At 41.2% G+C, this 23,353-nt stretch overlaps 1 protein-coding gene across 2 annotated transcripts in view; it reads right to left on the minus strand.

Moving 5' to 3' along the window:
* Positions 1–23,353, minus strand: part of ccnyl1 (cyclin Y-like 1) — a 62,681-nt gene that overhangs the window by 13,656 nt on the left and 25,672 nt on the right. For both annotated transcript variants that reach the window (XM_072578574.1, XM_072578575.1), the window contains exons 3-7: positions 21,490–21,524; positions 12,936–13,036; positions 12,071–12,106; positions 4,393–4,444; positions 2,336–2,455 (exon numbers count right to left, since the gene is read on the minus strand). In XM_072578574.1, coding sequence (XP_072434675.1) covers positions 2,336–2,455; positions 4,393–4,444; positions 12,071–12,106; positions 12,936–13,036; positions 21,490–21,524 — 344 coding nt within the window. The remainder of the gene's footprint in view (positions 1–2,335; positions 2,456–4,392; positions 4,445–12,070; positions 12,107–12,935; positions 13,037–21,489; positions 21,525–23,353) is intronic.

The raw sequence follows: 23,353 nt of genomic DNA on the forward strand, positions 1-23,353 counted from the left end.
GCTACGGGGAGAATGCGGGTAAGTGGAGTTGAAATGCCCATTCAGCCATGTTTGAATGGCGGAGTGGACTCGATGGGCCGAATGGCCTTACTTCCACTCCTATGTCTTATGGTCTTATGAAACCTTTTCTGTTTATTGACTTTGATTGGCAAAACAATCTCCTTAAACCTGAGCCTTCTGGCTGTCAACTCTTCAGCCATTGAAGCATTTCCGTTTATTCATCTGAACCCAACCTGACTTCAGTTTTACTAAATCTCCCCTCAGCCTGTTTTTGTTCCAAGAATAACTCCTCCAAGGTCGAGTCTATACACATTACCGCATCACTAACAAAATTCTCCACAAAAAAAGGATCTGCAATGCAGAGGAGCTGTTTGGTAGAAAGTTGTAAATTTGCTTGTAACAAGCATGAGATCAATCTTTTCATCCTTAGTGTGATTAGAATAGGATACTTACTAATATGCAGAAATAGTTGAGGTAAATGGCACTGAGATGAAGCTAGATAAGCAAATGAAGGAAAAAAGAAATAGAACGTATGGTGATTGTTGCAGTGACAGAGTGGAACTAGCGTAGACCAGTTCAGTCAATTGGCCTGTTGGTTTGCTGTGAATGCAACATTTACAAAACAACGGAGTTGCAAACAAATGGTTCAGATTCACAGTGCAAGTTGGCAAACTATTATGTAATATTGGCCAAAATATACTGCAGAGATGAGAAGCAATATTACCACCTAGTGGTGAGGTTCTTTTAAGATAATACAAATACAAGCACCTCTGGTACATGTCCCAACATTCAGTCCTTAAGCAACTAAGCATGAGTCAGCCACTCTTATATTTCAAACTCTGAAAGTCGATGCACCACTTCACAAACAAAAATCCAAATATATTTAGAATCTTACACAGGAGTCCATTTGACTCATTGTACTTGTGCAGTCTCTTTGAAGGATTCCTTTGCTCTTTCCCCATGTACACGAAAATAAATATTTACACATTCCCTTTTGAAAGTTGTTATTAAATCTGCTTCCATCACTGTTTCAGATTGTGCATTCCAGGTAATTATAACACGTTCCTAAAAATAATCTCTCATCTTGACCTAGTTCTTTTATCAATTACCTCAGATCTGTGGTTAGTGTCTCTTTTATCCAGTGAAAACTGTTCCTCCCCATTTACTTTCTCAAACACTTCAGTTTTAAGCAACTTTACTGAATCTCCCTTTAACATTCTCCACACCAAGGAAAACAATTCCAGTTTTCCTAATCTCTCCACATCGTCATTGATGATTCATATTAAATAAAGATATGGAAAGCACACAGACTTCCAAGAAAACACAAATTATGCAAGTGGTGGACCTTGATGAGTTGGCAGGTATCTCATTTTTCAGGAAGAGTTAGAAGTGCAACATGGAACAGCTTGGCAGATTCATTAAGAGGTGCTTCTATGTGCATGCAGGAGACCGAAACACCACAGTATCTGACTGAAAACCCAAGGCAAAAAGGCCTTCATGAAAATGTAAGTACAATGTAGTGTGAATAGATGGCAACAATGAACATGCAACTGTTTGGTTTCATTTTAGTATGCTGTACTCAACCTTCAAATACTGAGCAAAGCCACAATTTGGTAAGATAGTACATGCTAACGGCATTCTTGTTTCAGGCTCGTAACTTGCAGAAACATTGATGAAATCATCAGTGACTGAACTTTAACTTTGAAATGGAGGAAATTCTGTTGAACACCCCATATGCAGCAAATAGTCTACACTAGGCCCTAGGAATATTCTGCATCAGGACAGGGAACTTTTTTCAACTTGTGGGTGTGGGGAAGTAATCAGGAGTAATCTAGCTCAAGACTAGTGACAAGAGTCATTGTGCAGGGAGTTGCAGCTGTAGCTGCTAATGCTGGCTACAGCTTGATACAGAGAAACAGTAGGACAGGCCTGCAAGCAAGGAAAGAGCAAAAAATTACTTTCAGATTTATATTGTTTGGAGAAGGGAACAACACGAACAATGATTTTCAAAAGAAAAATCATTTGCACTAAAAACAGACCATCACTTCGTAACTCATGTCTTTTGCTGAATGACGACTTATTTCAGGAAATATTGAACAGACCCTAGAAACAATAGCAGTTCTGCTATGGATCTCTATTCTTTTACAACTTCACCGACTTGGAGATAAACAGAAAAACTTCCAAAATCTTGCTTTGGAGACACTAAATGTGAATAACGCACAAATATTTTGTTCAGATAATGTACGTAATTAATCATTGCTGGAATGTTGCAGTTGGTGCAAAGTATTAGAAATGCATGGTACCATAGACATATGCTCTCGGGCAAGTTCCTTACCAATGTTACTATTGCACATTCTGCAGTCAATTGGGCAGCACCGAAGAGAGTCCGTACAAACCGATATATGTGTTTATGCTCTGGGTCACGTTTATAATAATCTACTGGCACCTCTTCTCTCTGCAGCAAGATACAAAATCTCAAATAGTATATTGATAAGACAAAACAAAAACAATAATTGGACTTCCTTTACAGATGAGTTCAACGGCATTAAACAGGATTACACTCGATCATCCAACTCAGTACCAGTGCCCACTTTCTCCACATACCCTTTGATCCCTTTAACCCAAAGATTGTTGTCGGAATAGCTATACACGAGAGTGTGGAACATGCAGCGAGACCAGAGTGGCCTCGTGCACCAGTCACTTGGGGTGGGCATGCGGGTGCAGCAGGTAGTCAGGAAAGCAGGTGGTGTGCTGGCCTTTATAGCAGAGGAATGGAGTGCAGAAACAGTGATGTCTTGCTGCAAATGTACAAGGCCTTGATGAGACCACACTTGCAGTGCTGTGTGAAATTTTGGTCTCCTTGCGTGTGGAGGAACAGGGTTCAGGGAGTGTGGCAAAGGGTTGTTGGGTTGATTCCTGGGAATGGTGGGACTGACGTGTGGAGAGAGGGGAGGATTATTTTTGTTGGAGTTCAGGGAACCAAGGGATCCCGGAGGTAGGGAATCTCATGGAGACCTATGGAACTCAGACAGGGTGACCATAGGAGGTAAGTTCCAGATGGCAGAGGTTCCGGAACCAGGGATTGCAGTGTGTGGATGCAGGATGGACCAGAATGAGGAGACATTTCTTCATCCAGGGAGTGATGAGCCTGTGATTTTGCTCTCACGGGAACTAATCGAGGTCAAAACTGCATGATTTCAAGAAGAAATTGGACATTGCACGTGGGGCTAAAGGGATCAAAGGATACAGGGGAAAAGGCATAAACTGGCGATTGAGTTGGAAGATTAGCCATAATCAAAGATAGAACAGGCTCGAAGGGTTTAATGGCCTACCCTCCTCCTGTTTTCTCTGATCACAGCTAACCTTTCAATGACTGAACAACTTGAAGGACCTCAGGAGAATATTATGTTCATGACCTGCAATCCAACTACTTAGAGGGTGCAGAACAAAGGAAACTAAATGACTCTCCCTAGTCATCCACAGTATTTGGGCACAGTACGCAGGGAGCTGTTGGAATGAAGATTCCAGCAGTGCTAGCAACCTCAGGCACTTTATGTAGCAAGTACAAACCAAGTAACTGGCTGTACGGAATGCCACAGCCAGCCCACCAGCTCTAACCTCCCTGCACAACAGACTTCCCAGCGGAATGAATGGACAATACATCAACAAATGGAACAGCTTCGCATCTGTACTCATGCACAGCACATGATGACTCATGCTATCTATTACCATTGTTGCTTTTTTAAATAAAAAAACAGATTATTTCATAACTTAACGGAAGTATACTGCTGAAACAACATGTCATGGACAATGCGCTGTGTAGCAATCATGCGTGCTGTACAGGGCAGACTGTGTAGCACTGTACCCTGCCAGCAAATACAGGTGGGCGAACAGAAACTTGAAAATAAATTGAAATCTTATCTCCTTGAAGAACCGGAGTAAGTAAACTGGTTGGCATGCCAATAAATTAGAGCTCTTATTCCTGATCCCTATCCAGCTACTCTGACAAGAGGGCTTGGCTGCTACATTCATTCTAGCATGCTGAACTACATGCAATCTGACTAAATTTTGCAGAATGAAAGTCAGAGGATAAAGGGAAAGAGGTGAAGAACAACTACACGGGAAGAGCAATTTGATAGCTCATATAATGGCAACAACTGGAACGGAGGTTCAAAAGGGCCAATGGAGGATAATATTTAGTATATTTCAGAAAAGTACAGACCTACTAGGTTAAACTACTCAAGTTCTGTAAATTCCAATAAACAATACAAGCTTAAGGATGATCACAAGCACATTTAGACCCACCACGTCTACATAATAAACACAAGCACTATTGATGGCTTTTGAGACTGATTAATGTGGTGAGATTTGAATAAAAAGAAAAGCACTTACAGTCAGCGGGTGCATTTTCTCATCAAAAATATCTATTGATCTGTCTGAATCTCTGCAGAAAGAGCACAAGTTAACATTTACTCCTTTCATCACCTTTGTCACTTGCAAGCTAAATTCTGCTTACTTTGCTGCCACCCTCTGGAATTTCTTTGGATCAACCTTTTGCTTGTTTCATGTTTTTTTAGTCTTTTAAAAACTCTTTAATACCCCCCAAGTGCACAGTCTATCTACACTGACTTCATCAACTTCATCCTTTTTAAGAATTTGTTCCTCTCTATAATCATTCTGCGCAATAATAGCAGCTTTGGCATCCTTTGCCATTTCTTATATTGAGAACAAATTGCCATAAATAATTTTTAACCACCTAAGGGTCTCCCAAAATACTTTATAGCTAATGAGGTAAATGCAGTGTAGGAAATTACTCGATAATGTGATCTGGCTAATGCTTTGCAGAGTGTTCCTTCCTTTTTCCTGTGAATCATGAAGGTTCTTATTACACTTAATGTTTATTACATAAACTATACAGTCTCCCATATTCAACCAGCTCTATTGCATGCGAGGTTACCACTAGGTCTTGTGACTCTTCAGTTGCTGCAGAGAATTCTTTTCATTTCTCCATGTGATCAGCTTTTTTATTGCCTGATAAATTGAAATGCCTTTGAGCCAACCAATATTCTGTCCATGCTGGTATCATCTCCTATACTTTGTATGCTAACCTTTGATATGGCATCTAGTCAAATGCCTTCTAGAAATCCAAATACAATACATCAACTGGTTCCCCTTTATCTACATGTTTACTTTCTCAAAAGGAACCTAATAAATTAGTCAAACAATTTTCCTTCCACAAAACTCTGCTGACTCTGCCTGATTGTACAGAAATTTACCAACTGCCCTGGTAAAACTTCCTTAACAATAGATAGCAGCATTTGACACCCTATGATAGATGTTAGGCTAACTGGCCCATAGTTTCCTAGTTTCTGTCCCTCCCCTTCCTTGAATAAAGGAATCACATTTGCTTTTTTAAAAAAATCTTATGGAACCTTGCCAAAATCTCAAATTTTGTAAAATTTACTATCTCAGAAATTTACTTCACTCTAGGGTGAAGTCCATCAGGCTTCTATTTTAGTTTGAACAATTTCTGTAGCATCCTTGCCCTGGTATTTGTAATGGCTTTAAGTTCCTTGCTCCATTTCTCAATCTGATTGATGATAATTTCTGACACGTTATTTATATCCTCCATGGTGAAGGCAGGCACAAAATAACTGGTCAATTCATCTGCCCTTGCCCTATTTTCCACTACTAATACCCATACTTGCTCAGAGAGCCAATACTTACTCTTTTCCTTTCTAAACACCTTCAGGAACTTCCAGTTTTTTTATATTTCTTGCTAACTTTCACAAGTATTCCAATTCCTCCCTCCTTATTAATCCTATTAGGTTTAGTCACTCTTTGCCCTTCTATTGCATCCAATCCTCTGACAACTCATCTTTGCAAATTTATATGCTTTAATTTCAGTTAGATATTATCTTTAATGCCTTCAGTTAGATGGGGAATCCTTTCCTTAGAATCTTTCTTATTCAATGAAATATATAGATTAGATTAGATTACTTACAGTGTGGAAACAGGCCCTTCGGCCCAACAAGTCCACACCGCCCCGCCGAAGCGCAACCCACCCATACCCCTACATGTACCCCTTTTTACCTAACACTACGGGCAATTTAGTATCGCCAATTCACCTGACCTGCACATCTTTGGACTGTGGGAGGAAACCGGAGCACCCAGAGGAAACCCACGCAGACACGGGGAGAACGTGCAAACTCCACACAGTCAGTCGCCTGAAACGGGAATTGAACCCGGGTTTCTGGCGCTGTGAGGCAGCAGTGCTAACCACTGTGCCACCGTGCCGCCCACCATTATATGTTGAACATAGCTTCCCAGTTGGCTCTGGCCAGCCCTGATTTCACACCTTCAATCGTCCTTGTTTTCATTTAAAACACCAAGTCTTAGATCCACTGCCTTCTTCCTCAAACAGAAAGCAAACTTTAATTATAATACAATCACTGTCCTAACTGAGAGGTCATTAATCAACTGTATTTCACTACATATTACTAGGACTAGGATAACAGTCACTGGTTGGCCAAAAACACACTGCTCGAGGAAACTGACCCAATTACACTCCCTGAACTCATCATCTAGGTTACCATTGCAAATCTGATTCATCCAATATATTGACTAAAATCACCTATGATCATCACTAGTTTTCTAATAAATCCCTTTTTTTTCTTGGTTACCCTGTCCTGTAGTGTGATTAATGTTCAGTGTCTATAGACTACTCTTATAAGTGACTTCTTACCTTTGCTATTTCTAATTCCTACTCAAACCGATTCTACTTTCTGATCTCCATACGAAGGTCTGCTCTTTATAGTGTGGCTGATATCAGCTTTGATTAACAGAATTGTCCTTCCACTTTTACCTAGCTTCCTGTCTTTCCTAAGTGTCTTGAGTATTCAGGACTCAATCTTTGTCATAGATAGAGAAACTGCTGAAGAAACTCAGCAGATCTGGCAGCGTCCAGGGGAAGAAAGCAGAGTTAGTGCTTCGAGTCTGCTGCCAGATTTTTGAGCAACTTTGATTTTTGTTTCAGATCTCTAGCATCTGCAGTTCTTTATTTTATCCCAGTCTTGGTCTTCTTGTAGCCCTGTCTCTAAAATGGTTATTGGGTCATACATATTTATTTTTATTTAGATATAAAATCACCTTTTTAAATGAACTTATATGCATTCAAAAACACAAAGGCTTAGCTATGCCACTTTATTATTTTTGCAATCTATAGCCCTTTCTACAGTTGTACTCTTCGATTTGTGTATTCTAGCTGTTCAAATAATATCCTGATCACCAAAGCTCTTCTTTGTTTTCTTGTCTCCTTGCGTTATTTGATGTAGAAACAGAGAAACCAGGGCAAAGTGTAGGTCCTTTGAATCTGCTCCAGCATTTAATATTGTCATTACCACTCCTCTATCTGAACACCATATCCCTGTTTACCTACCTTATCCTTTGATGCCTTTAACATCTAAAAAAGAATCAATCTTTTTCTTGAACGTACGCAATGACCTGCCTCCACTATCTTCCTTGGTAGCACGTTCCGTAGGTTGACCACCCTGAGTGAAGAAATGCTGCCTTATCTCAGCCCTAAACTGTCTCTGTACATGAGATTGTGACCTTCTTTCTAGACCCTCCAACCGGGGGTAACATCTTTCCTGCATTCAGTCTGGCTAGGCCTGCGAGAGGTTCGTAGGCTAGCTCCATCAGATTTTCCCTATTTAATTTACAGAACTTAATAAAATTTTATTTCTCTCCTCCATTATATAGCTTAGGGTCTTTATCTATTGCTCTAGCTATACAGCTTGCCAGACCAATTGCCTCAGCATGATTCAGGTGAAGATCATACCAACATTACAAATCTTACTTTTCCCGGTACTAATGTCAGTGTCCCAGTAAGCAAAACACATTTCTCAATGCCAATATATTTAATCCAGATTCAGAGTCAGAGACATTGGCGGAGAGTTCCGGCAACAGTGAAATTATCTATCAGAAGTTGAAACTTGCCACACAATCCCTACATAATTCGTGCGCACAATCTGCACAGGGTCTTGCAACATGTTTTCAATTGAATGCACTGGTTTTTGGTATTTTCTGCCATAGAACAAATACAAAGTGTTTTCACATTATAACTTGCCATTTCAAGGGCAACCACATGTACTTTTGCCAACCTCTTACTTTTGACACAGCGATCTGATTTGTTATGCTAATCTACTCACTTACTACTTCTCTACCAATTTCTTGGCATTCCTTTTCTGAATTCAGAAGTTCTCCTAATCTTCAGGCAACGGACTCTTACTGGCAGCATTATAAACTTTTTGTTAAATTTAATGACAGAGTCATAGAGATGTACAGCATGCAAACAGACCCTTCGGTCTAACCCGTCCATGCCGACCAGATACCCCAACCCAATCTAGTTCCACCTGCCAGCACCTGGCCCATATCCCTCCAAACCCTTCCTATTCATATGCCCATCCAAATGCCCTTTAAATGTTGCAATTGTACCAGCCTCCACCACATCCTCTGGCAGCTCATTCCATACATATAAAAGAGACCCAAGGGGTTGACATCTTTCTCCCCTCACCCTAAACCTATGCCCTCTAGGTCTGGACTCCCCGATCCCAGAGAAATGACTTTGTCTATTTACCCTATCCATGCCCCTCATGATTTTATAAACCTCTATAAGGTAACCCCTCAGCCTCCGACACTTCAGGGAAAGCAGCCCCAGCCTGTTCAGCTTGTCCCTGTAGCTCAGATCCTCCAACCCTGGCAACATCCTTGTAAATCTTTTCTGAAACCTTTCAAGTTTCACAACATCTTTCCAATAGGAAGGAGAACAGAATTGCACACAATATTCCAACAGTGGCCTAACCAATGTCCTGTACAGTCACAACATGACCTCCCAACTCCTGTACTCAATACCCTGACCAATAAAGGAAAGCATACCAAACGTCTTCTTCACTATCCTATCTACCTGTGACTCCACTTTCAAGGAGCTATGAACCTGCACTCCAAGGTCTCTTTGTTCAGCAACACTCCCTAAGACCTTACCATTAAGTGTATAAGTCCTGCTCTGATTTGCCTTTCCAAAATGCAGCACCTCACATTTATCTAAATTAAACTCCATCTGCCACTCCTCAGCCTATTGGCCCATCTGGTCCAGGTCCTGTTGTAATCTGAGGTCACCCTCTTCGCTGTCCACTACACGTCCAATTTTGGTGTCACCTGCAAACTTACTAACTATACCTCTTATGCTCGCATCCAAATCATTTATATAAATGACAAAAAGTAGAGGACCCAGCATCGATCATTGTGGCACTCCAGGGTCACAGGCATCCAGTCTGAAAAACAACCCTCCACTACCACCCTCTGTCTTCTACCTTTGAGCCAATTCTGTATCAAAATGGTTAGTTCTCCCTTTATTCCATGAGATCTAACCTTGCTAATCAGTCTCCCATGGGGAACCTTGTCGAACGCTTTACTGAAGTCTATACAGATCACATCAACCGCTCTGCCCTCATCAATCCTCTTTGTTACTTCTTCAAAAAACGCAATCAAAGTTTGTGAGACATGATTTCCCACGCACAAAGCCATGTTGACTATCCCGAATCAGTCCTTGCCTTTCCAAATACACGTACACCCTGTCCCTCAGGATTCTCTCCAAAAACTTGCCCACCACCGGAGGTCAGGCTCACCGGTCTCTCGTTCCCTGGCTTGTCCTTACCGCCCTTCTTAAACAGTGGCACCATGTTTGCCAACCTCCAGTTTTCCAGCACCTCACCTGTGACTATCGATGATACAAATATCTCAGCAAGAGGCCCAGCAATCACTTCGCTAGCTTCCCACAGAGTTCTCGGGTACACCTGATCAGGTCCTGGGGATTTATCCACTTTTAACCGTTTCAGGACATCCAGCACTTCCTCCGTAATCTGGACATTTTGCAAGATGTCACCATCTATTTCCCTACAGTCTATATCTTCCATATTTTTTTCCACAGTAAATACTGATGCAAAATATTCATTTACTACCTCCCCCATTTTCTGTGGCTCCACACAAAGGCCGCCTTGCTGATCTTTGAGGGGCCCTATTCTTTCCCTAGTTACCCTTTTGTTCTTAATGTATTTGTAAAACCCCTTTGGATTCTCCTTAATTCTATTTGCCAACGCTATCTCATGTCCCTGTTTTGCCCTCCTGATTTCCCTCTTAAGTATACTCCTACTTTCTTTATACTCTTCTAAGGATTCACTCAATCTATCCTGTCTTTACATGACATATGCTTCCTTCTTTTTCTTTACCAAACCCTCAAATTTCTTTAGTCATCCAGCCTTCCCTTTCACCCTGACAGGAATATACTTTCTCTGGATTCTTGTTATCTCATTTCTGAAGGCTTCCCATTTTCCAGCCATCCCTTTACCTGTGAACATCTGCCTCCAATCAGCTTTCGAAAGTTCTTGCCTAATACTGTCAAAATTGGCCTTTCTCCAATTTAGGACTTCAACTTTTAAATCTGGTCTATCCTTTTCCATCACTATTTTAAAACAAATAGAATTATGGTCGCTGGCCCCAAAGTGCTTCCCCCACTGACACCTCAGTCACCTGCCCTGCCTTATTTCCCATCTTTAAATTATTTTAATAATAACAAATAAATTACTTTTCCAATGGGGTTTTTATTCTTCAAGGGAATAAACTATTTGTTATTCATTAATATTTTAAAAATATGCCATTGCTTTTTTATCAAGTGTTTTAAACTAATTTCTCAGTTGAAACTGACCCTCATACTTATGCAGTTTTCTTTGGTCAGATTGAACCCTGGCTTCGATTTAAGTAAAACATGCTCAAACAGGATTAAAATTACATCATAACAATTGATCCACCCAGAGCCTTTACAAGACCATTACCTATTGGGCAATGCTAATTCAGGCCTTGAGATATTCATCCAGAAAACTCTCAAATGCCACAAATTCTCAGTTTTCATGCGAATTTTGTTTCTTCTGGTTTATACGATAATAAAAAAAAGTCAAGATTGCATTGGTTCAACCAAATATAGTTGAGGTATCATTCAAGTTAGCTAAATGCACAATTAGGTCAGAAAAAGCTCTTTTCCCAGAGATGAATGGATTTCTGGAACTCATGCAGTAAGTTCATGGTCACTTTATCTCTTCAACTGAGAAATGGTGTAACTTCTGGAAGACTGCCACCTACAATCTCAACGTTGACTGAAAGTGGTCCAGAAGATCAAGTGGCCCAAATCATTTGAGGAGGTCACACAGAAAATGGCCAGACTTCACACTGGCACAGTTGGCCTGAATTTTGTTTGCTTTCCCTCAAGATTTACATTGTTTTGGCTGGGATGGCAAGGGTACGTAACAATGACAAGGACGTCGTAATTGTGCCACATCTTGATTTGACTACTCTAATACTCTCCTGGCCAGTTTCCCATCTTGTATAAATTTTAGGTCATTCAAAATTGCCGTCCGCATCATAAACTTGTTTCATTCATCTATCACCCTAATGCCCACTATTTGCTGACCTAAAATTTGCTTCAAGAGCAGAAAGCCCTCAATGTAATACTTCCACCCTCATATGAAAATTCCTCCATGGCTTTACTCCTCCCCTAACCCTACAATCACCTCTAGCAACACATCTCTTCAGGAGCACCAAATTCTTCCAATACGGACCTCTTCTATAGGCCATTTTACACTGCTTTAACATTTATCCAAGATTTCATTATAGTGAAACGCCAATATGAAAGCAAGTTGACGAAGACAACAACCTTTCCCCTCCTTTTAGTTTTACTCCATTAAAAATTATTACAGACAATAGTTTAGGGCAGGTATCAGAAATGAGTGGAGCAGAAAACCTCACAGGAGACCACAGAACCCAAAGCAATGCATTGCATTAGCTTTTAAAAATTAAGTTCCCGCAAGTTGACAATGGATAATTGACAGAGTACCAACATGATGTGCACTTTGTAGAAAAACCCCACCCCGCTTCTGGTGAAATCACACAAACTAGCTTCTAAAGGACGGCACTAGATAATTAGTAGCGCTTAAAGGAACAATGAGAAAATCAAGATTACCTGTTCTTTGTGTGATAATATATTGCAAGTGTAACGCTGTTGGAAGGGGAAAACAAAAATTATTAAAACTTAAAGCTGTTAAACATGTGCAAATTTAAATACAAGTTTTCACTATGGCCTGGCTGACAAATGCAATCTTCTACCATTTCTTGCCACTAACTGCCCTTCAAAAACGAAACAGCATTTCCCTACCATCTCCACACCCTCACTTAATGTCAAACGAAACTTCCTTGTGGAACTTTTACTGATCTACTAACATCTGCATTTAAAATATAAATGAATCACGGTTGAAGATGTAATGTAACTTGCCAACGGACTGGAAAGAGAGGACTGGCATAGTGCCCATCACATTCTCCAGACACCTCAAAGCACTTCAAGACTAACAAAATTACTTTTAAAAAGTGCAGTCACTATTGCTATGTAGCCAAATGCATCAGCCAATTTGTACATGGCAAAATCCCATAAAAAGTGAAGGAGATTAAAGATAAATTAATCTGTCCCTGTTGGTGCTGGCAATGGAATAAATGTTGGCTACAAGCAAGAGAAAACCTTACTTTAAGCAGTACCAAGGGATCTTCCACACTCAGCCAGAATGGCCAAATCTTAATCTGAAAAATGGCATCTCCTAGCTGGTCAGCCCAAATGATGTGTGTATATCCTAGACTCGGGCTAGAGTTCACAACACATTATGCAGAAGGGCAGACATCTAGGATAATTCATTCAGATAACTCACAACAGTTTAAGATAATGCAAGTAAACATACTTGAACTTATGGTGCCCCACAATTAGATAAAGAAACTCAACCAATTTCATCTACTTTATATCTAAACTGACAGAAGGGCAATATCACTTGTTAATCACCTACCATTTAATTGTGCTTTTCAGATTAGGTTGGCTTACAGTACTGTCATCAATAAATATTGTTGAACATGAGCTGTATTTTTTAGTAAGTTGACCAGGAGATACCTGTATATATAAAAAAAGAAATCAAATCAGTTTGGTGGAAAAAGATGTGTAGCACAGCAGCATAGGACACTGATAACCTACACAAAATATGCATCAATCTCATGTAGTGAAAAAGCCCAAAACATTAAGAATTTACACTAATATAAATAACTCTGTTTTGTAGCTCAAATCACATTAACATTTCTTAAACCGGCTCATACATTGAGTTATTATACAGGTACGTGCACCAGCTATTGTGTAAACAACTCCTCGCAAATACCAACAGCCTATTATTTGCCCAATTGTTGGTTGAAGGAGGAATACTGACTATGACACTTGAAGAACTCCCTAAAAGCTACTCCTTTCACCAAGCTTTTGGTTTCTTTCCATGACTTGGAGTCAGGTTCTGTTTAACAATATCGAGCAGTTTTGGATGTGCTGCTCTGTTAAAAATGCTTTATAACTGCAAGTTTAGCTGCTGTTGACCATGAAACAATACGTTGGAAACCATGATATCTACTTGAACAGCTTTTCCTTTTATGAAACTATGCTTTTGGTGAATCGGGGTGGGGGAAGCCTTTTGGTTTTACTATTCCCCAAATGTTTTGATAACCTCACTCAAACATGAAGCCATAGCCTTTTCCCAAGAAAGGGGAGTCTAAAACTAGACTGGATAGGTTTAAGGTAAGAGGGGAAAGATCTAAAAGGACACAAGGGTGGTGCGCGTATGGAATGAACTGCGAGAGGAAATGGTGGAAGCGGGTAAAATTCTAACATTTGAAAGGCATCTGCATAGAAAGGGTTTAAGAGGGGTATGGGTCAAATGCAGGTAAATGGCACATCTGGTCAGCCTGGATGAGTTGGGCAGGGTTTACACATATTCTTGAAGAGAAACCATCAGATATTCACAGCAGTTTTAAAAGGCAGCTTCACTCTTAGTATCCAGACTGTAGTAGTAGCAAAGAAGTGTCTGATAGTTGAGAGATGGAGATTGACTTCAACCTATTGACTGGAGTATTGCCATCCACTTTAAATTCGATTAAATTTTGTAGTTAACCATTATTCTCTCTCACTTGCAACATAGTCCTTGTTTGATATTTATCTATAATTTTAAAATGCCTTGAAAATCCTTTTTAATTACCAAGGCTCATTCCGTAGAACTTTCCAAAGAGTGATGGTATACAAACGGTCTTCAACTTTCTATGAATGCTACTGTATCAGGAGAGGATGATTAAGAAGAATTCAGTGGGACCCATCATGATTGTCTAAACACTATCCCCATTTCACTAATAGCGTTGCCATGTTTTTGTTTATCCCAGTGTCGCCAAGAATTAAAGATCAACCTCATCGACATTGCTTTGCGTAACCCAGGTGAAAAATCGTAGGGACATTTTAAAAAAGTGACATCATAGAATCCAGAGAGTGTGGAAGCAGATCATTCGACCCATCCAGTCCACACTGACTCTTCAAAGAACATCCCACTCAGACCCATCCTACCCCCACCCCTGTAACCCTGCATTTCCCACAGCCAATCCACCTAACTGGCACCTCTTTGGACTGTGGGACGAAACCCATGCAGCCATGGGGAGAATGCCTATGTGGAGTTTGCACAGTTCAGAGGTGGAATCGAACCCGGGTCTCTGGTGCTGTGAGACAGCAGTGCTAACCACTGAGCCACCATGGCGTACTTTTCTAATTTCCTTAAACACTTTCATTTATTACTCAAACAGATCAAATATAGAAAAGAAATCTGTACGATTAGACAAGTAGTTGGATGAAGTATTTCGCATGAAGCAACCTCCAGGAGCATGTATCTCCTGACCTATGGCAAATCTTTCATCAGCCTTCTCGTGTAGTGCTTTAACATTAAATACACAGCATCTAAATCCACTCTGCAAACTGAATCATATATAGGCAGCAGCAGTCAATGCGAAAACAATTTAACTCCCAAACTGATATTTCAGCTACAAATCAATACTGAATGCAGAGTGTATGGTCCTCCATTATTGACGTCTGCAATGTAAGAACACCAGTAATATCCACAGGAGTGGGTCATATGGTCTCTCAAACACACTCTGTCATTCAATAAGATCACAGCTGATCTCCTACTTCATCTTCAGTCCGCACCTTCTCCCCATAACTCTTCCCTCTTAAGGCTGTTTTGACATTTCAGTGGTCAGCTAAGGACATTGTCCAAATTTGCTGACTTCCTCTCAATATTGTTGAGTCTTGCTGGAATACTGTTCCAACTCTGCCAACTATCCTCTGCTTTTTCCTGCAAGTGGGTGTCCTTTATGTATCAACCTAGCATATTAAAACAATGACTTGCATTTCTACATCACTTTAACATTGTAGAACATCCAAAGACATATCACTGGAGGACCACCAGACAAAAGATAAATCTAGAGGTTCGGTTACATAAGGAATATAAGGAAAGTTGAGCAAAGATTTAAGCAAAGAGGCAGGTTTTAAGGAGGCTGTTAAAGGAGCTAACAAAAAGAGGAAGAGGCTTCGGCTGAAATTCTAAAATTAGGGGCCATGATAGCTGAAAACATAGGTACCAATGGTGGGGTCAGGGAGAGTAGGAATAAAGGTCAGAATTGGAGGAATGCAGAGCAATGTGTAGGATTATCAAGTTGGAGAAGGTTACAGAGTTGAGAAGGTTCAAGTCAAGAATGATTTGAATGCTCAAACACGGATTTATCATAACTGAGCCCAATGCTATCTTCAGTAAGTGCGCTTTGTAATAGGCATCTTTGTGAAGCAGTTCATAATAATTACCTTGATTGATCTTTCTTTTTTAGTCAGTTTTTTGGCAATGTTGTCAAAAACTCTCAAAAGGAAACAGGAGATCAAAAGATATAGTTTGCTCTGAAGTCATGATTTGCATTTATTCAGTGTCTTTCACAACTTCTGAATATCCCAAAGCACTTTTCATCCAAAGGAAAAGTTACAATTGCAAGGTTGGAAATATAGTAGTTAGTTTCACGTTTAAGTAAGGTTTCACAAACAGCTACATAAATAGGACCAGTGAACCTCTATTAAGTGATGTTGGATGAATATTAACATGATACCTGACAGCACGCCCATCCTCCTCTTTGAAATGGTGTTATGGAATTTTTGCAAGCAACTGATAGAAAAGCAAAAACTTGCATATAAAATCCGGAGTGTGAACAGGCCATTTGGCCCTTCATGTTTTCTCCGTTACTTGATAAATTTAGGCCAATCTCAACTCTACTTTTCTGCTGCTCTCCATAACCCTTGACTCCATTGTTAATCAAGAATTTGTCCAACTCAGCCTTAAAATGTTTCAGAGTTGAAAAATGTGGGGCTGGAAAAACACAGCAGGCCAGGCAGCATCCGAGGAGCAGAAAAATCGACATTTCGGGATAAGCCCTTCTTCAGGAATGAGGCTGGTGTGCCAAGCAGGCTGAGATAAAAAGGTAGGGGGGAGGGGTGCTGGGAATACGATAGGTGGAAGGAGGGGAGGGTGAGGGTGATAGGCCAGAGAGGGGGTGGGGGCGGTCAGGAAGAAGATTGCAGGTCAAGAGGGCGGTGCTGAATCCAAGGGTTGGGACTGAGATAAGGTGGGGGGAGGGGAATGAGGGAGCTGGAGAAATCTACATTCATCCCATGTGGTTGGAGGGTTCCTAGGCAGAAGATGAGGCGCTCTTCCTCCAGGCGTCGTGTGGTCAGGGTCTGGCAATGGAGGAGGCCAAGGACCTGCATGTCATTGGCAGAGTGGGAGGGGGAGCTAAAGTGTTCAGCCATGGGGCGGTTGGGTTGGTTGGTACAGGTGTCCCAGAGATGTTCCCTGAAACATTGCGCAAGTAGGCAGCCTGTCTCCCCAATGTAGAGGAGACCACATTGGGTGCAGCAGATACAGTAAATGCTGCGTGTGGAGGTGCAGATGAATTTGCGACGGATATAGAAGGACCCGACTTCCCGCACCTCCACCCTTGAGCCCTGCCCCTCCAATCGCCACCAGGACAGAACCCCACTAGTCCTCACCTACCACCCCACCAACCTCCGGATACATAGTATCATCCTCCGTCACCTCCAGACAGACCTCACCACCAGGGTTATATTTCCTCCTATCAGCATTCAGGGGAGACCACTCCCTCCGCGACTCCCTCATCAGATTCACACCCCCCCACCAACTCAACCTCCACTCCCGGCACCTTCCCCTGCAACCGCAAGAAGTGCAAAACTTGCACCCACACCGCCCTCCCTCATCTCCCTTCCAGGTCCCAATAGATCCTTCTATATCCGTTGCAAATTCACCTGCACCTCCACTTTAGCTCCCCCTCCCACTCCACCAATGACATGCAGGTCCTTGCCCTCCTCCAGCTTCCTCATTTCCCCTCCCCCCACCTTATCTCAGTCCCAACCCTTGGATTCAGCACCGCCCTCTTGACCTGCAATCTTCTTCCCGACCTCTCCGCCCCCACCCCCTCTCCAGCCTATCACCCTCACCCTCACCTCTTTCCACATATCGTATTCCCAGCGCCCCTCCAAATTCCCTCCCCCCAACCTTTTATCTCAGCCCGCTTGGCACACCAGCCTCATTCCTGAAGAAGGGCTTATGCCAGAAACGTCGATTCTCCTGCCCCTCAGATGCTGCCTGGCCTGCTGTGTTTTTCCAGCACCACATTTTTCAAGTCTGGTACTCCAGAATCTGCAGTCCTCACTTTCTCCTCCTTAAAATGTTTCAGTAAACCTGCCTCTGTGGCTTGCTGGGGCATAGAATTCCACAGACCAACACCCTCAGATTTTTCATTATTAGATTATGTAGGAGACCCTTTAATTTTAAGTTGCGTCCTCTAGTTCTAGTCGCTCTCGCAAAAGGAAATGCATGTATCCTTCACATCCTTTCAGCATCTTATCTCTCTCCATAAGATCACTTTTAAACTCCAAGGAGACATCCTCATAAGACAACACCTTCATATCCAGAATCAGCTGAGTGAACCTTCTTGACACTGCTTCTAATGCAATCAAGTCCTTTCTCAAATTAGGAGATCAAAATGATCCAAATGCGTTTGCACTATAATAGTGAAGCTTTCCTGCTTCTATATTCTATCTACCTTGCAATAAACAACAACTTCCTATTTGTCTTCAGAATCATTTGCTGCACTTGAAAACTACCTTTTCCTGATGCACGTTCCCTTTCTACCACAGTTCTGCAATCTCTTTCCATTTAAATAATATAACACTTCTCTATTCTTCTTGCCAAAAGTGGACAAGTTCACATTTAACCATTTTTTGTCTAAATCCCTTTGCAGACTCTGGATTTTCTCTTCAACCTTACTCTTTGCCCTATCTTTGCATCATCAGCAGAATTAAGAACCCTTCATTTGGTTCTTTCATCCAAATCATCAATGTAGATTGGTTGACACCCCCGCACTGATTACATTGGCACTCCACTGGTTATGTCTTGCCAAGTTATTCTCACTCAGTGCTTCCTGTTAGCTAACCAACCCTCTATCCATGCTAATACCTTAATCCCTACACTATGAGCTCTTAATTTATATCTTAACCTCGGATATGGCAGCTTATCAAATGCTTTCTAGAAATCAAGTACTGTACTTGAAATCACATCTGCAGGGTCCCCAATATCCATGTGGTTTGTTATTTCCTCAAAGAACTTTAATAAATTAGTCAACAATAATGTCCCTTTAAAAAAAAGACTACCTGATTACAGTGAGATTTTCTAAGTGTCCTACTATAATCTCAATGGCATCAGCATTTTTCCAATGGCAAATGTTAGGCCAACTGGGCAAGTAATGACTCCCTATCTAGTCAACACGGACAAGTTAGACTGGAGGATCTGTTTCCGTGCTGTATGAGTCTGACCCTAAAACTGGTCTGTAGTTTCCTGCTTTTGGTACCTTTTTTTTTTGAATAGAGGAGTTACATTAATCATTTTCCAATCTGATGGGACTTTCTGGAATTGTGGCAAATTGAACCCAATGCTTCTATTATCTCAGTAGCTACTTCTTTTAAGTCCTTCAGAGAAGTCCATGAGACTGTCAGCCTTTAGCTCTAATATGTTGACAGTACCATTTCTTTGATGATTGTAATTGTTAAGTTACTTCTTCTTTCTCACCTCTCAATTTTCACTTACTTCTTACAACAGAGACATGAAAGGGCATGACCATGGAGGGATTTGAAACAAGGACGAGAAGTTAAAAATGGAGATGTTTTGTAACCAGACCTGATGTAGGTCAGTGAGCGCAGACATGATGGTGAATAGGATTTGGTGCAAGTTAAGACACAGGCAGAAAAAAAATCTGGACAAATTTATATTTACAGAATGCAAAATATGGAGGCCGGAGTAGAATCATCAAGCAGCAGAGGCATAAGTGAGAGTTTCAGCAGCAGACAAGTTGAGGTGAGGTGCACATGGGCAATGTTATGGATGTGGTCTTTGGAATGGAAAACAATTACGCCTCAAACAACACAGCACACACTCCCATACTGCACTGGAGTGTAGGTGAAGACCAGTCATTTTCCCACATTTGCTTTTCTTTTCAAGCCACACGTACAACATTGTTGGCTGACGAGCGTTTATTGCCTGTCCCTAGTTGCCCTTTGGAGGTGGTGGTGTTGAGCTACCTTCTTGAACTGATGCAGTCCATATGCTATACATAGGTCATGCAGGGCCTAGCCTTCTGAATGCATGTCATCTAATTGTAGCACATTCCCAATCATGGTGGTGGTATGTGAATTGATTTCCCAACATTGCAGCCAAATACTCAAGTGCAAAGTAAAAGTCAGGTTTCCTTTGTTGTTCACCCAAGAGGCCAAAACTTGGCAGATGTTATCATTGGCTGTGAAACAGAAAACATTAGCTGCAGTAGCAAAAATTAGATAAGCGACCTCAAGCTTTTTTGAATATTAGTTGTTGGGGGCAACATTTCACACCTGAGTTGTGGTAACACCAAAGGGAACAATTCCACTTAATGTTCAACATTCCAAAGGGATGCCAAACAGTGTTAACTGATTCAATTAGAAGTCAGTTTTACACGTGATAAATGGATTTGCATAGTCTGTCTAGAACGACTGGGAATAATTTGGCTATCTAATTGCCTGGCTAGGCAGCAGAACCCTTTTCTCCCACTGTAGTTCCTAGGGCTGAACAAGAGCGAGATTTGAGTGTCTTCTCCATCCACTGGAGCACATGCAGTTTCTCCCAGTGCTGATATTATTTGTACCTCTTCCCTATTTCCTTCATACTCAGGCAGGAGGGAGTACAGAAGAGGGGGATACATCAATCAGGACAGAGGAGAAAGCAGTTAGCAGACTGCAATTGGATACATTGAGAGCAGCATTGTGTTCTTTTCTGCCTCTGTCTAATCTTTGATTCAGGCAGCTGCCTGGTGATGCCTCTGTCAGTTGTTTAGGACATTCTGAAGTTGTGACAGGCTATATAAAAGAATCTCCACAACCACCTGATGAAGGAGCAGTGCTCTGAAAGTTAGTGTTTCCAAATAAACCTGTTGTGTGATTTTTAACTATATAAAAGAAAGCCTTTAAGAATGGAAGAACCAATAGATGGTTACAATGTATTTCACATCTGGGATCAGACCTTGGGAAAGAATTCTCTCGGTTTGGATTGTCTCAGACCTAGCTCCTAATGTGAACTGCTCAGCTTTCCTAACACTAGCCGATACGCAAATTCAAAGGACTGTTATCCATGAAATTGTACCTGGGAAATTAGTGAGCAAATATTTGTGCTTCTGTGAAATACCTTGCTTCCAGCATAACTGCTATGCTACTGTTAATACAAACAGGTTAAGCATCAAATAAAAATCAGTGGCAAAAATGTAAGCATTCATATGCTATATTCCTAGAGTGTGATTTCATATCTTACATGATTTAATAGCTCACACTACCAGCTTAGTTCAGATAATTTAAGAAATTTATTTTCAAAACGATCTTCACTGATAATCACCGAAATTTGTTTCTTCCAAATTCTAATGCGTATATTGGACATAAGGCAGCATTGAAATTTCTTCTGTAAGTCTGATGCTGCTCAGGTTGGTGCTGAGCGAGATAAGTATTTCAAACTACCCACCTCCAACATATTCAGATCATTTTTGCAAGTTTCAGGATGAGGGGATACAGATAGATACATTCCACTGATATCACAGCGTCAATGGAAACACACACTGCAAGATTAAATTAATCATACAAATGATATGATAATTTGGGTCAGCAGACAGCGAATATAAAACAGTCTGTTAATTAAACAGCAATGCTTAAATAAAAGAGAAAAAAAATGTTAAATACAAAAAATAATTACAGATCCACCAATGCATTACAACAAAACTGGTTAAATTTTGGGCATTTTCATAAAGGTTTGAAATTGATGAATACCATTTTTAAAATTATAATACCCTAAAGCTTTACTAAATGTTGATGGCCTCAATAGTGGAGCAAATAGACAGCATGTTTAAAAAGATTGTACTTACATGGTTCATGTGGTTGCTTTTCCTCTTCTCTCTCACTGTTTTTTTTTAAAAAAAACACATTTAAAACATGTCAGTACACTAAAGTAAATGGTTGTTGTTTTTAGTCAAATTACAATTTTTAACTTGATGTGTCAGATAAAGTACTGCTGAAGAACTGCAAACAATCTCGCTCGGCAAGTTTTTTTTTTATACAAACAATGCAAAATGCTGGTGTGGCCACACTTGGAACATTGTGTACAGTTCTGGTTGCCCCATTACAGGAAGGATGTTGGAAGCATTGGAAAAGGTGCAGAGGAGATTTACCAGGATGTTGCTTGGTCTGGAGGGAAGGTCTTATGAGGAAAGGCCAAGAGACTTGAGTCTGCTCTCATTGGAAAGGCGGCGGCTAAGAGGGGATTTGATAGGGTAGACAGTGATAGTCTTTTTCCTAGGATGATGATGTCAGCTTGTACGAGGAGGCATAACTACAAACTGAGGGGTGATCGATTTAAGATAGATATTAGAGGCAGGTTCTTTACAATGCCCTACCTGCCAATGTAGTCAACTCAGCCACATTAGGGAGATTTAAACAATCCTTAGATAAGCTCATGGATGATGACGGGATAGTGTAGGGGGACGAGCTGAGAATAGTTCACAGATTGGTGCAACATCGAGGGCCAAAGGGCTTGTTCCGCGCTGTATTCTTCTATATTGCTCACATTTGCAGGGTGTCTGAAACACTTCACAACCCAATAAAATACTTCTCAAATGGTAATCATTGTATGGCAACCAATTTCCCCACAGCAAGGACCCACAAATAGCCATAGACAAATAAGTAGTATGACCTTCAATGGTCTTAGTCAAGGGATAAATGTTGGCTATGATACCAGGAGAATTTGAGTTCAATCTTGCCCCGCGTGGATTCCAACTGAAGTTCCATCCTTTCCATTTAGAATCCACCTTTGATTAAATAGATCTTCAAGATATACAATATTTCTAGGGTTGCTGTTCATGCCACATACTGAGATTGACAGTCCGTGCCATGCACCACCACACATTTACTCTCCACATTTCTTTCAATTAGCACTGACTCACTATCTCAAAGCTCTCTTGGCCCCACTCCATACAATTCTTCATCTCATTACACAACTTAACAAGAAACATCATCTCTCTCACCCTCAATGTCTTCATCTCAATGAATCTCAAACAGCGCACAATGCTGATCTCTTCTTTCATCGCTATTGCCCCAGTTCTCGCTTCTTTGAGTAGGAATCGGCTCCCCATTCCACGGATCCATTTAGTCATTTCCAATACTGTCCCATCATCTCTGATCAGTTACACACGTTACTGGCGTGCAACTGGCTGTCTTGATTTCTCTACACTCCTTACCCAACCTAACCTATCTTCTGAAGTTGCTGCATTCCATTCTCTCAGGTCTGACCCTGGTTCCAAGGGTGGTGGTGTTGTCACCTGGCATTGCTGAGCGCCCACCCTCAGGCACTTCTCAACAGTGTTTTGGCCATGACCCCATCACTGAACATCAAACTGTCACAGTTCCCTGACCGTCACTGACCTCATCTTCTCTGGGATCCCTCCCCCCACATCTTCCCACCTTACAGTCCCCCAACCAAAAATAGCTCATTCAGCTCCTTCCCAAAATTGACAAACAGGACTATCCTGATCTTAGTTCACTGCACTTATCTTATTTTCTTTCCATCAAGTCTGTCCCAACCTATCGTCTTGAATCCCCAGACATGCTATGTCATTACAACAATTTCCAGGTTCCTAGTGCTGACTGCTTCCTCTTTATCCTGGACATCCAATTCCTCTACACTTTCTATCCCTCATCATGGCCCTCTGCTTCTTTCTTGAACAAAGGCCCAGA

This window comes from Chiloscyllium punctatum, chromosome 10 (assembly GCF_047496795.1).
Source record: "Chiloscyllium punctatum isolate Juve2018m chromosome 10, sChiPun1.3, whole genome shotgun sequence".
Classification (NCBI taxonomy): Eukaryota; Metazoa; Chordata; class Chondrichthyes; order Orectolobiformes; family Hemiscylliidae; genus Chiloscyllium; species Chiloscyllium punctatum.